The sequence below is a fragment of the Nicotiana attenuata genome, unplaced genomic scaffold, assembly GCF_001879085.1.
Source record: "Nicotiana attenuata strain UT unplaced genomic scaffold, NIATTr2, whole genome shotgun sequence".
Taxonomy (NCBI): Eukaryota; Viridiplantae; Streptophyta; class Magnoliopsida; order Solanales; family Solanaceae; genus Nicotiana; species Nicotiana attenuata.
Window position 1 is genome coordinate 93,941 of NW_017672051.1, and position 12,041 is coordinate 105,981.

A 12,041-nucleotide genomic window follows, 5' to 3' on the forward strand; every position below is an offset into this window, starting at 1 on the left:
AGACGAATGTTCTTGCTGAGGCTATTGTTCGATCACTGAGAACTCTAGCATTGCCGCTGGGTCTATTACTGCTGGGTCCGCGAAGAACGGGATCGAGTGGAAGGTTTGTTGCATGAGGTTGTGTACTGATGGGGGATCGTTGGTGACTTGCATGGAGTTGAGACTAATCTGAAGAATCATCGATTGCTAGAGTTGGGTTCCATAGGTCGCCAAACCCATATTTAATGCCGCTATTGTTACCCTTGCTAGATGGGTCAGGTTTTGGATGATGGGTTGATTTTCTAAATGAAAATTATAGCACAGCCCCTGGCCCTGTAGTGCTAGCTCCAGCCATGATGGCGACGTGTGGTCCGATGGCGGTGGAGTGGAGGTTAAGATGATTGGGAGTTTGGTATGTTGATCCATTTTTGGGTTTCTTTGGTGTTCTTTTTTTGGGACTGGAATTGATTAGAATGGGTTTTGGGGTAGATATTAGTCATCTCCGTTATTGGAATCAAATCATTACTCGTTTGTTGGATTTTGGTAATTATGTCTAATACCAGAGATTTAGAATTAATTGTATATCCGGTTGAGTTGACGAAAATTATCAAATCACCTGAGTTTTGGTGGTTTCGCAGAAGGCACTTGAGTATCCATGGAGTATTTTTCTGCAGGGTTACTTGGTAGAGGTGAAGTAGCTCTGTAGGGGCATCATTAGTAATGGGGCTCTCCAAGTGGGTATGGATCCTTGTGATGCAAGGGGTTATTGGGTTTGGGTGGGTCGTTCTTTGGTTAGCTGACAGACCCCTACTTGTTCCCTTTTGGGCCTGTTGTTTTGTGTTCTCTAAGGGTCGCTAGGACGAGGCCTTTAGCATGGGTACATGGCTCGAAACCGAGACCTCCGGTTAAAGGCGGAGCAGCCTCATCCACTGTACCACATCCTTTGGTGGGCCTGTTACTTTGTTCAAAATTGGGTGCTCCCCTGCTGAGCCCGCCTTCCGCTTTGTGCTCGGGTTGGGCTCTTTCTGTGTGGGCTATTCCTGTGTGGATTGGCTCCTTGAAGGTGATGGGGTATTCTTTTTTAACTATGATTCATATTGGTAGAGCGATATGAAATTATCTGTTTGGGGTTAGTCTTAGGATTATATTGAAATGTCTTAGTTTCAAGAAACTTACCGGAGTTTGCGTCAAACATTTTGACCTGAATACCCCTAGTTTGGGTGGCATTAGCATTGGCATTGCTTGTTTATGTCAATCTAGTTTGACCTTGTGGTGGGGGTGGCCATGTTTCCTTCTTCTAGGGAAGATGACTGCTTTCCATTCATACCCCCATCAACGTTGATTCTTGATGATGAACATTCAGGTTGGTCTTGGGAGGGAGTAGAAGGTTTTTGACTATGAGTACATGATTTTAGGGTGTGTCCTATCATTTCACATCCCGTGCATATAACACTTTGCCCTTCATATACCACCGCTTGTTTGCGATCCCCAGTTGTGATGGATGTTTCTACTGGCGTTTCCAGTGGTACTTGGATACGAATTCGCACGTATCTGCCCCTTAAGGTAGCCGATGTGCACGTATCTATTTTGAGTAGTTTTCCTAACTTTATCCCAACCTTTTTCAGTATTTCTTTGTCATAAAAATCCCTTGGTAGTATACATATAGCGGTGAAAGACAGTGTTACCTCTTGTGGGATAAATTTTGGTTCCCATCTTCTGACCGAAAGGAAGTTCCCAGATAAGAACCATGGTCCTTGGTGCAATGCTTTAATCATCTTCTCCTTTTTTTTCCAGCTTTGACTATAAAAAATCTCATCCTAGGTCAATCAAGATTAGGGATTCCATAGATCAATTAGTTTGGATCGTAGGAGGTGATGTGACATTCTTCTACCAAATATAAATGATTCTTATCATCTTGGGAGAGGGTGATTGATCCAAGATTTTCCTTGTCCTTTTCGTCTCCTTTTGTTATGTCGGGCTCATTTTCGTAGTACTGAGTTTGAGTTATTTCTTTCTTGTCTAGTAGCATTTCCTTATAGGATTGTGCTGGGTTAGTGTCATCATTCATGGTGGTTCTCCGGAGGGGGGGGGGGGGGAGCGGATATTGGGTGGTTTGATTGTATTGTCCATTCTAAGTGTAGTGAGATGTGAGAGTTTCTCACACTAAAAAAACCTTTTCGCAGCTCTGGTAAGACAATATATTTATAAAAGAACACTAACACCCCAAAAAATTAAAGTAGGAACGTTTCATTCACTTAGGACTCTTTTTAGATTTAGGAGTCTTTGTTCTTTGTATAGAAATATAAGCCATTAATATTTATAATTTTAACTAATTAAAGTTATTTGAAAGAGAATAAATTTTACAACTACAAATATAGTCTCGTGCACATAGCCCTTTTAGGTTTAGAAATTCTTATTTTATTGTGATAGAATTATAAAATAGAACTCTTTTAGCGTGAATATTTCAAAGGATATTTACAATCCACCTTACAACAAGTAACTTTTTAGAAAAAAAATTAAATGCTAAAAGTTTCCCCTTTTCAACTTAAGTTGTAGACATACATTTGAAATTTATTAATAAAAATTAAGTTCTAATTTTTAGTCTAAAAATATTGATGTTTAGTAGTATACATCATAAACCAAACCTATAGTTTTACCTGTCACTAAGTTTACAAAATAATTTTCTTATAAATACCCACAAATAATTATGAACCAAAATAATATCTATAAATAAGTTCCCAAATGATTAGACCACATTCTAATTTATAATTCAGTTATAGTGAATAAAATAAGGTACTTCAGTTTTTTGTTATAAACTTATACATGTTAAGGCAAAAATCCAATTAGATAAATGAAACAAAAATAAGATACTAAAATATATCATTGGAATTACCAATAATAAATTGTAGCTACTTCTTTATAAGAATTTTTAGGTGATTATAAGTTTTAGTTCTATTAGTTAATATTGACTTTTAGCACAAATAATGTTATTTAGGTTTGTAATTTAAATATTAAATATCAATATATTTTGATATTTTAGATATACAACATTACATGAAATATGCGGGTTTGGTGAGTTTCAGGGTCTAACAGCTGGAACCGTTACGAGTCATCTCCTAACATGATTTTTCTTTGTCGATAAATTTATTATTTTCTTTCAAATACCAAACTTTTTTTATTATTATATATCTATCAATCTTATTATATTAAAATTAAAGGCAGGAAAATTCCAATACAAAATATTGATATATCTTTTTACATTTAAAAATTAATTTCATATTAAATAAAATTATGATTTAATTATATTTTTAATTTTTAAGACTTTTAAATTTAACTAGTATTATGTTCAAAATGTAAGTGTTGTATTCTACTTTTATAATAGTATTTTTTTTTAATCTGACGGAAATAATTCATATAGAAAAACTTACATTTTGCTTGCAAGAAAGAAAATATCGTCTTACGCGAGTTACTTGACCATGTTTGTATTTTCTAGAATGAACTTAAAAAAGATAAAAAAAATAACTTCCCAAAAAAAAATTCAAAAAAGAAGAAGTTAACATCTTCGAAGGCTATGTGTTCTTGCTCTTAATATTAAGTAATTTTCTTAAAGAAATTACTCATCGAAATAGGTACACCCGTGACGCGCGCATACTAAGACTAGTATGAAAAATAATCTTGCAATATTGTAAAGAAAAAAAATAAGGTATGAGGCAAAGTTGTTATATAAAATGGTAGGGTAAAGTATAAAAAGAATTATTTAATAATAAGAAAAGGCAAGGCGATTAAAAAAGAGTAATGACACTACCACACCCAATCGGTCGTTACATAAAGTGACACTTTTTCGTTGTTATGTAACAACGAATTTATGATATTATAAAATAAAATTTAAGTAACAATCAAAATAAATACTATAGTTACAGTAACAATACCAAATACAATAGGTAACAACCACTCCAAATAAGTTGTAAGTTACCCATTGGTTTAACTTACCCTAAATTTGAAAAAATGAAAATTTAATGCTTTCTTGATTTTCTAAAATGACACTTATATTAGATCAAATTTAAAGGCTAAAATGATATTTAAAATGGTTGAAGGATGAAAAATTTACTGGCGAATAATTAAGTTGTGTCTCGATGAGCAATGATAAATATTCCCTCTCTCTACCTATCTCATTTTTTATATAAGCTGAATCATACCTTGTATCCTAGCTAAAAATTGAGCAATTATATGATATTTTTAGACATGTCTGTAAAAGAAACAACACCACTTTAAACCAAACAAAGCAACTTCTTTTCTTTCCCGATATTTCTTATCCTAAGGTGTTGTTTGTGAATCTTAGTGATTTAATCTCCGCATTAAATCTGTATTATTAACTCCCAACTTTTGATTGCATTATATTTTTGTGGTAATTAATTTTATACTATAATCTCTGCATAATAGTCTCAGCATGATTCATTTCTCTACTTAAAGATTAAATTGCTCCCTTTTGGACATAATATTTTTGCCTTTTTCAAGTTCCTTTTTTTTTTTCCTTCAATTCTTTTAAAACTTAAAAGGGAGAAGAAAAAAAGAAAAGAGAAGGGGAACCTAAATTATTAAAATTTAAAATAAGAAAAACTTGATAGACCTGTTTGTAGCAGATGGATCCGGCGCTTAAACCCTCGGCAAAAACCTAGCGGCGCTGATGTCCTATTCTCTTTCTCCCTTTCTACTTCAAAATTTCTTCTAACTCACCAATCAGCCGAAAAAACTCTTCAATAAAGCTATACTATTGAGGACTGGAAATGCTCTCAGTATATAGGAGCAGCTCAGTTGAGTGGAAGCCATCACCGGTGGTAGCTTTAGCTACCAGCGCCGACGATTCTCAAGTTGCTGCCGCTCGTGAAGACGGCTCTCTTGAGATTTGGCTCGTTTCTCCTGGCTCTGTCGGCTGGCACTGTCAGCTCGTACGTACATATATACTTATATATATTGCTTATGTATTGTTTTCTTTCCCGGTTCTAATTAAAAGTTTGAATTTGATTGGTGCTTGCTCAGACAATACACGGGAATCCAAATTCTAGGGTTTCTTCGCTGGTTTGGTGTAGGTCCGGTTCGAGTGGTGGTTCGGCTGCTGGTCGGTTGTTTTCTTCCAGCATTGATGGATCAGTTTCTGAATGGGACCTTTTTGATTTGAGACAGAAGGTGTGTGAAGAAAAATCCTTGCTTTTATTGTCTTGAGCTGAATATTGCTTTTTACTGGAGATTTCCGATTATTCAAAAATAGAAAAGGAAAAGTTTTGATAACCTGTAAGTAGCTTAGGGTTCAATAGACTTGCAATTACAATGAAAAATGAAACCTTTTAACCTATTTTTTGCTGTTAACATAGAAATGAATGCAAAGTGAAAGTTGACTACCACGAAAGATAAGATATTTTTGCATTTTTGTTGTGCTGCTCATCATTATTCTAACCACTATTTATTCCAATGTAGGACATGTTATTTCGTTGATGGTGGTTTTGTATTTTGTTTGATGTGGATCAAGTAATGTTGTTGTTGCTATGGCTGTTTGCAGATTGCGCTAGATTCTATTGGTGTTTCAATATGGCAGATGGCTGTGGAACCATGCAATAATCCACAGCTTAATCAAAAGCAGTCTCCCAAGCTTTATGAGAACGGCCACGTCAATCACAGCAATAACGAGAGCAGTGATGGCGAGAGCAGTGAAAGCGAAGATGGTGATGAGTCCATAGAGCTTCACGAGGATCATGCTAGTGATAATAGCCGAATAGCATTTGCTTGTGATGATGGCTGTGTAAGAATCTACTGTGTCAATGATGACGAAAACTTAACTTACAAAAGATCATTGCCAAGGGTCAGTGGTGAGACAGCTATCCCTAAGAGTCAGAGTACAAATGCGATTGTTGCTTGGAATTATAAATTTATCTTCCTTTTTTTTTTTTTGGCAGGACGTGCATTGAGTGTCACTTGGAGTTTTGATGCAAGTAGGATATTTTCTGGGAGTAGTGATGGGTATGTTATTCTTTTAACATATCTATGCTGAATTTTTACTAGTTGATTTCTGCTGAAAACTCAAAAAGGACACAAGTGTAGGTTGAGCGCTGAAGTTATTTTTTATAGGATGTACACAGTGAACTATCTGATAAAGTTGCTTATTTGTAGGTTTATAAGATGCTGGGATGCCAAGTTTGCTCATGAAATCTACAGGATATCAGTTGGTCTTGGAGGTCTGGGTAGTGGATATGAACTATGCATATGGTCGTTACTTGCATTGAGGTGAAAATTGAATTGGAAATGAAATTCATTTTTCCCATTTTTAAGAGTTTTCTGTAAGATGTTCCAATTTTCCTTCTCGCTTCTAACTTCACATTGTTTCCAGATGTGGTACCCTGGTGAGTGCTGATAGTTCTGGGAGCGTTCAGTTCTGGGACACCAAGCATGGGACTCTTGTGAATGCCGTTTCCAATCATAAAGGTGATGTTAATTCTTTAGCAGCATCTCCCAGCCATAGAAGGGTGTTTTCTGCTGGCTCCGATGGTCAGGTATATAAACGGAAACCCCTACAAAATGAACACTTTATGTTGGAGTTGGAGGGGCTTGTCCCCCTGCTATTCTAGTAGAAACTAATACAGTGATGCTGTGCCTCTTGATTTTTAGCCCAGTTGATAGTGTTTGTTCTGGAAAACCACTAGTTTTAAAATAAACATTACTAGTACTGTTTACTGGTGGGTGCGTGTGGAATGGACTTAAGTAGCCCCACAACGGGCCCGCTTTCTACTAAAGCAGAAAATGAATTTTCAGCTTTTGTTAACTTGCATTTTGGCCCCATAAATCTTTTTTGCAACAACAATTTTCACCTTCAACCAGATTTTCTTATTTGAAGAATTAACGTTAGATGTTTTTGTCGGTTTATTCTTGTTCATTTCACATATTTAAGAGCTTCAAAGAATTTTTGGGCTTTAGTGATATTTTCCCCAAAAACAAACTCGAAGTCGCTTCTCCCTAAACAACCTAAAAACTGTTACCCAAAGCAAGTCGGAATTGTTTTAAAAAAAATATCTAATGCAAACTAAACCAACACCACCTTTATCTAATTCAAACGCTGTTAAGTATTTAGATATTCGTCAGTCGCACGATAACAAATATTAGAGGATGGCAACTCTCCTTATAAAAAGAACAAACATTGGAGGATGACAACTCAATATATGCTAGTGCACTGCTTTGGATTCTCAGACAGTTATGTAAAAAACCCATCAGAATGATGTCCTCAGTATGTAATGGAACTCATTACATTTCTGTCCTGCTGTGTCTTCGTTCACATCACTCTTCCTTGCCTGGCCCAGAAAGGGATGCTTCTCTGATTTTGTCAGACTGCTTTCTTTTGCTGTTCTTTGTACTATCCTCTTAGCAAATGCTGGTAAAGGATTCAAAGACGAATGGTAATGGGTTTGGAGGAGGTTGTGGTGCTTTGGTTGCTTAAGTTGTAATACACATGGTCATTGGCTTGTGAAAACTGAAAACATAACATGTCAGAAGCGTTTGATTCTTGAGTGGCTTGACTGCCCATTTAAACTCTCATCATTTCAAGTTTCTCGAGTAACCATGCTTCAATCACTAATCAGTTATGGCCGGCTATATGAAATCTCTATATCCATTCCGCTTAATACAGGTCTACTTCATTCCACTACTAAATAATTTCTCTTTCGCAATATGTTTTTACTTTTTAGATCTGTCTTTTCCAGTTATCCCTACTCGGATAATTAGTTTAATCCAATTATTTGGTATGTCTTATACGGATTATTTGGTTTCTTTGTGTTTGATACTTGGCGAAGTTTGCATTGATTCTGACTTGTCTTAGGTCATTTGAGAATTGAGATAACTTTCCTCCATTTGTTTTGTAAATGTTTCAAGGTAAAAGAAAGTGAAGAGAAAAGGAAAAGAGTTAATTAATTAAATTTTGAAATAAAGGTTGCTTCTATTTGCTTTATTGCCTATTGCATAACCTTCTTTCAGTTGCAAAAGTCTTGGTCTTACCGTGCTTCTATAATTATGAATTAATATCATTTCTGATATTTTACTGTGAACATTGTAGTCTATAACTGTTTAGAAATGACTGGGAAACATGCTCTTGTAGCTGCTAACAACACGCAACTGTTCTGTAGGTTATACTTTATAAGCTCTCTATGGATTTTGTCGGGACTAATGATGGAAATATAACCTCTGGAGTCCTCAAGAAATGGGTTTATGTTAGTCACGTGAGGGCCCATACACATGATGTGAGGGCCTTGACTGTTGCTGTGCCCATCAGTGCTGAAGGTTAGTTCATTTGTGTGCTTTTCTGCTTCTCCTTTGAAAATCAAGTTAATACTTTGCCCATTTTTTGCGTTAATTTTTTTTCATTTTCCTTTCAGATGCCATAGTTGAACGGGACGAAAAGAGACCTCGATCTAGGTCGAACCCCCTTGAGTCTAGTTACCATAAATGGGCACATTTAGGCGTGCCGATGCTTATCTCAGGCGGTGATGATACTAAACTTTTTGCATACTCTGCGAGGGAGTTTACCAAGTTTTCCCCACATGACATTTGTCCTGCACCGCAGAGGCCACATATACAACTTGCAATAAATACGATTTTCAATCACTCTTCGTTACTCTTAATCCAAGCGTCGTACTGGATTGATATTTTGTGTGTTCGTGAAATAAATGGAGCTGTGTCCAACAGCTGTGGTCCATCTGCTGGGGCTGCCAAGACAGATCTGGTCGCCCGAGTTAAGTGTAAAGCTTCAAGGAAAATTACATGCAGTGCAATTTCGCCTTCTGGTGCCTTTTTTGCTTATTCTGATCATGTAAAACCCAGCCTCCTTGAGCTTAAGAGAAGTGCTGCCAGCAAGAGTCCATGGGCAGTCAACAAAAGGCATCTCCCTTTGGAACTGCCATTTGCGCATTCAATGGTTTTCAGCGCTGATTCTTCTCGGCTGATGATAGCGGGGTGTGACAGAAGGGTCTACGTCAGTACCTTCTTTGTTTATCTTCTTTTTTATTTATCTTCTACTGTATGTTTTTAAAAAATTAACTGTGCATTTTGCATCTTACTCCATTTGTAAGTTGCAGTGAGTTCACTTGCCAGCAGCCTTTGGCATTACTAAGAAATGCTTAGGAAGTTTTAGGACAATAGGGATCTTACTAAGGTTGGGAACCTTTGGTTAAAAATCATGATTTTAAAGCTAACCTCCTTTGTTGTTGTTGAATCCCGCATCCCTGAACCCTTCCACCTACTTTATTATGGCTTCCTCTGCCTTGCCATCCTAGCACCAAACTGCATCATTGGGCATAATGAAATGGAGGAAATCTGGAATCACGTCTTGGTTGAATCGCTGAGATTGCCACTGGAGGGAGGCTGAAGTAGTGGGCAAATGGATAGGAAAAGGGGGAGCAAGCATGAGATGCTGGTGAATAGGGAGGGTACGGTGGCTGTGGTTGGTGGGTAAGGGCACGTTCTTTAATGGAACTTGTCATATTCTCCATTTAATTATGGTGTTGATCTATTATCTTCACGTGGATGTCAGATGTGAGAGCTGATTGAAATTTTAATTTTGTATGGTTTTTACTAAGAGTATGCAGTTCTGCGGATCGATATCTTTCTGTGCATTCCAATGACCATTGCTTGTAGGAACTGTTTGATATTTAGGTTGTGAATTAATCTGAGGAATCGAATTGATTACTTTTGTTTAGACTATTAATATATCTGAGCCATCTTCTTGCAGCTTTATAGTTCCTGAAATCGCAGTTTTTGTGTTAGGTGGTGGATGTAGGAAGCTCGGAGATAGTTTATGTTTTTACACCTCGTCATAAAGAATACGCTGAAGAACTGTCCCCGACTGAACCTCCCATAACTAGACTGTTCACCAGCACTGATGGGCAATGGCTAGCTGCTATCAACTGGTTTGGAGATGTGTATATATTTAATCTAGAGATACAGAGGTATTGGACATCCTATCCTACATGTATTTAATCTGCCGTCCAGTATATCTTCCCTTTAAACCTTTAAATTTCACCCTTTTTGTTTGATATTTTTGAAAACTCTTTTCCTTTCCACGGGATACCTCAACTTTCTAGATAGGATATGCTTATTCCGTCATCATTATGTACTCGCTTGTTTCTTTTGGGTCTGAACGCATTTTGTCATGGAGCAGGCAACACTGGTTTATATCAAGATTGGATGGTCATTCAGTTATGGCAGGTGGTTTTACTCCTCAAAACAGCAATGTGCTTATAGTATCCACTTCGTCCAACCAGGTATATGCCTTAGATGTTGAAGCTAAACAGTTGGGAGAATGGTCAAATCGTAATACATTTTCCCTGCCGAGGAGATATCAAGAATTTCCTGGAGAAGTGATTGGGCTTTCATTCCCACCTTCCAATTCTTCATCTGTCATCGTCTATAGTCCAAGGTATGTTTTACTGTTTTTTGACAAACTTGATCCTTCTACTTCAGATATTCATAGTTGTGGTCACTTTGATCATTACTTTTTAAATATCAAAGTAACTTCGTAGTTCCTATAGAGGGTTTTATTAGGAATTACACTTACCTGAGAGAAAAGTAACACAAGCTGGATTTGCTAAAAATACTTGCACTTTATAGGCTTCATTTGAGATGCGAGATTTGACTTTTTGCATATGTCGTGGCTTATTAGCATGTAACGGTAATCTGTGCTTTCGAAAGGCAGGTATTCTGAGTTCATTTCTTTCTTTTTACCCTCTTGGGGAAGAGGCTGACATGGATATATGTCCCTAAAATACTTGTTCAAGTTAAACTTAAAGCTTATTGAATGGCTGGAAACACAAGTAATCAGCAAGTAGACGTGGCGCTATGTTTCTCCAGTATTTTGTTGCATGCTACAATTTTGCTTACCTTTTCATTGCAATTGACATGCAATATTGATGTCACATCAATTACTAAGGCAATAAAAGTTTTCTGAGTTCCACAAAAATAATAACATCTGCTGATATTTATCCTACAGGGCAATGTGTTTGATCGACTTTGGGAAGCCAGTAGGCGGCGATGATGAGGCTGACTTGGCCAATGGTCAAGATATATCATTGAAGAAGCTACATAGTAGTCTTGTGAATGGAAGTTTGAAGCGTAAGTCAGAGGTCAGTGAGTTGGAGACTAAACTTAGTGGTAAAAAGAATTTTGAGTTTCATCCTTTCAGAGATCCTGTATTATTTGTTGGACATCTTTCAAAAACCTCTACCTTGATCATAGACAAACCTTGGATTCAAGTGGTTAAAAGTTTTGATGCTACACCTGTTCACAGACATATTTTTGGGACATAACTGTTTTGTGTCAGGTGGTTTTTGTTTCATCTTACTAGGGATTTTAGAGGGCTGATTCAAGCCCTTTGCAATGGTAGATTTTTCTTTTGTTGTCACTCGGGGGGAGAGGTGATGAAAGCATGTTGTGTAATGTATTCTTTTGATAGTCCAGTTACCTGTGAAATCAATTTTGAAGTTCAATGTCATTCATTCTACATACAAGAGTTATCTTATATAAATTGTTTGAAGCTGTCAACTGAAGCTTTATGACACCCTGAATGCGGGTTTGGCCACAGTAGCCAAGTGAGTTTGCTTGTTCTAAATACTGAGTTTTATTTTTTTGGCCGCTTAAAGCATTTTCACCGCAGCTAGGTATTTGTTGTCTTTGGTTAAGTCAATTTTTTAGTTGGAATCCCACCTATTAAAATCCCATGCCATTTTATCTGTTTCAAAAGAATTATATTCTCTATGTCTTGCTTGTTGCACCTCAAATTCACCCCTTCTCTCACTCTCTTTCCCTCATCTTCAATACAAAATACAATTACAGTATGGCCAGGAAGATGTAGTTTTAGCAATTTGAGTGAATCTATGTTTAGAAGCCTTGAGTTTGAGTTTCATCATTACCCATTTATAACATATTTTCACATACTTTGTTTAAGAAAAAGAAAAAGATTAGAGGTGTGTTGCAAGTGTGGAATAATAGCATGTTTGGCAAGCTTCTCCAACCCTTAGAAGCATTTTTTTTAA

At 36.7% G+C, this 12,041-nt stretch overlaps 1 protein-coding gene across 1 annotated transcript; it reads left to right on the top strand.

The window, feature by feature from the left end:
- The first annotated feature begins 4,572 nt into the window (after positions 1-4,572).
- Positions 4,573-11,550, top strand: LOC109211540 (U3 small nucleolar RNA-associated protein 4 homolog). The gene is made up of 11 exons (XM_019375082.1): positions 4,573-4,925; positions 5,017-5,163; positions 5,534-5,840; positions 5,928-5,991; positions 6,142-6,255; positions 6,359-6,521; positions 8,142-8,295; positions 8,391-8,986; positions 9,778-9,959; positions 10,172-10,429; positions 11,000-11,550. Exons 1-11 carry the CDS (start codon positions 4,764-4,766, stop codon positions 11,313-11,315), a joined length of 2,463 nt encoding a protein of 820 aa, XP_019230627.1. The 5' UTR covers positions 4,573-4,763; the 3' UTR covers positions 11,316-11,550.
- The last annotated feature ends 491 nt before the right edge of the window (positions 11,551-12,041 follow it).

Excerpts from the sequence above, each read along its gene's own strand:
- LOC109211540 (XM_019375082.1), top strand. The coding sequence starts at position 4,764 with ATGCTCTCAGTATATAGGAGCAGCTCAGTTGAGTGGAAGCCATCACCG. Across the intron at positions 4,926-5,016 it reads TCGGCTGGCACTGTCAGCTC|ACAATACACGGGAATCCAAA; the intron begins GTACGTACATAT and ends GTGCTTGCTCAG. Across the intron at positions 10,430-10,999 it reads GTCATCGTCTATAGTCCAAG|GGCAATGTGTTTGATCGACT; the intron begins GTATGTTTTACT and ends TTTATCCTACAG.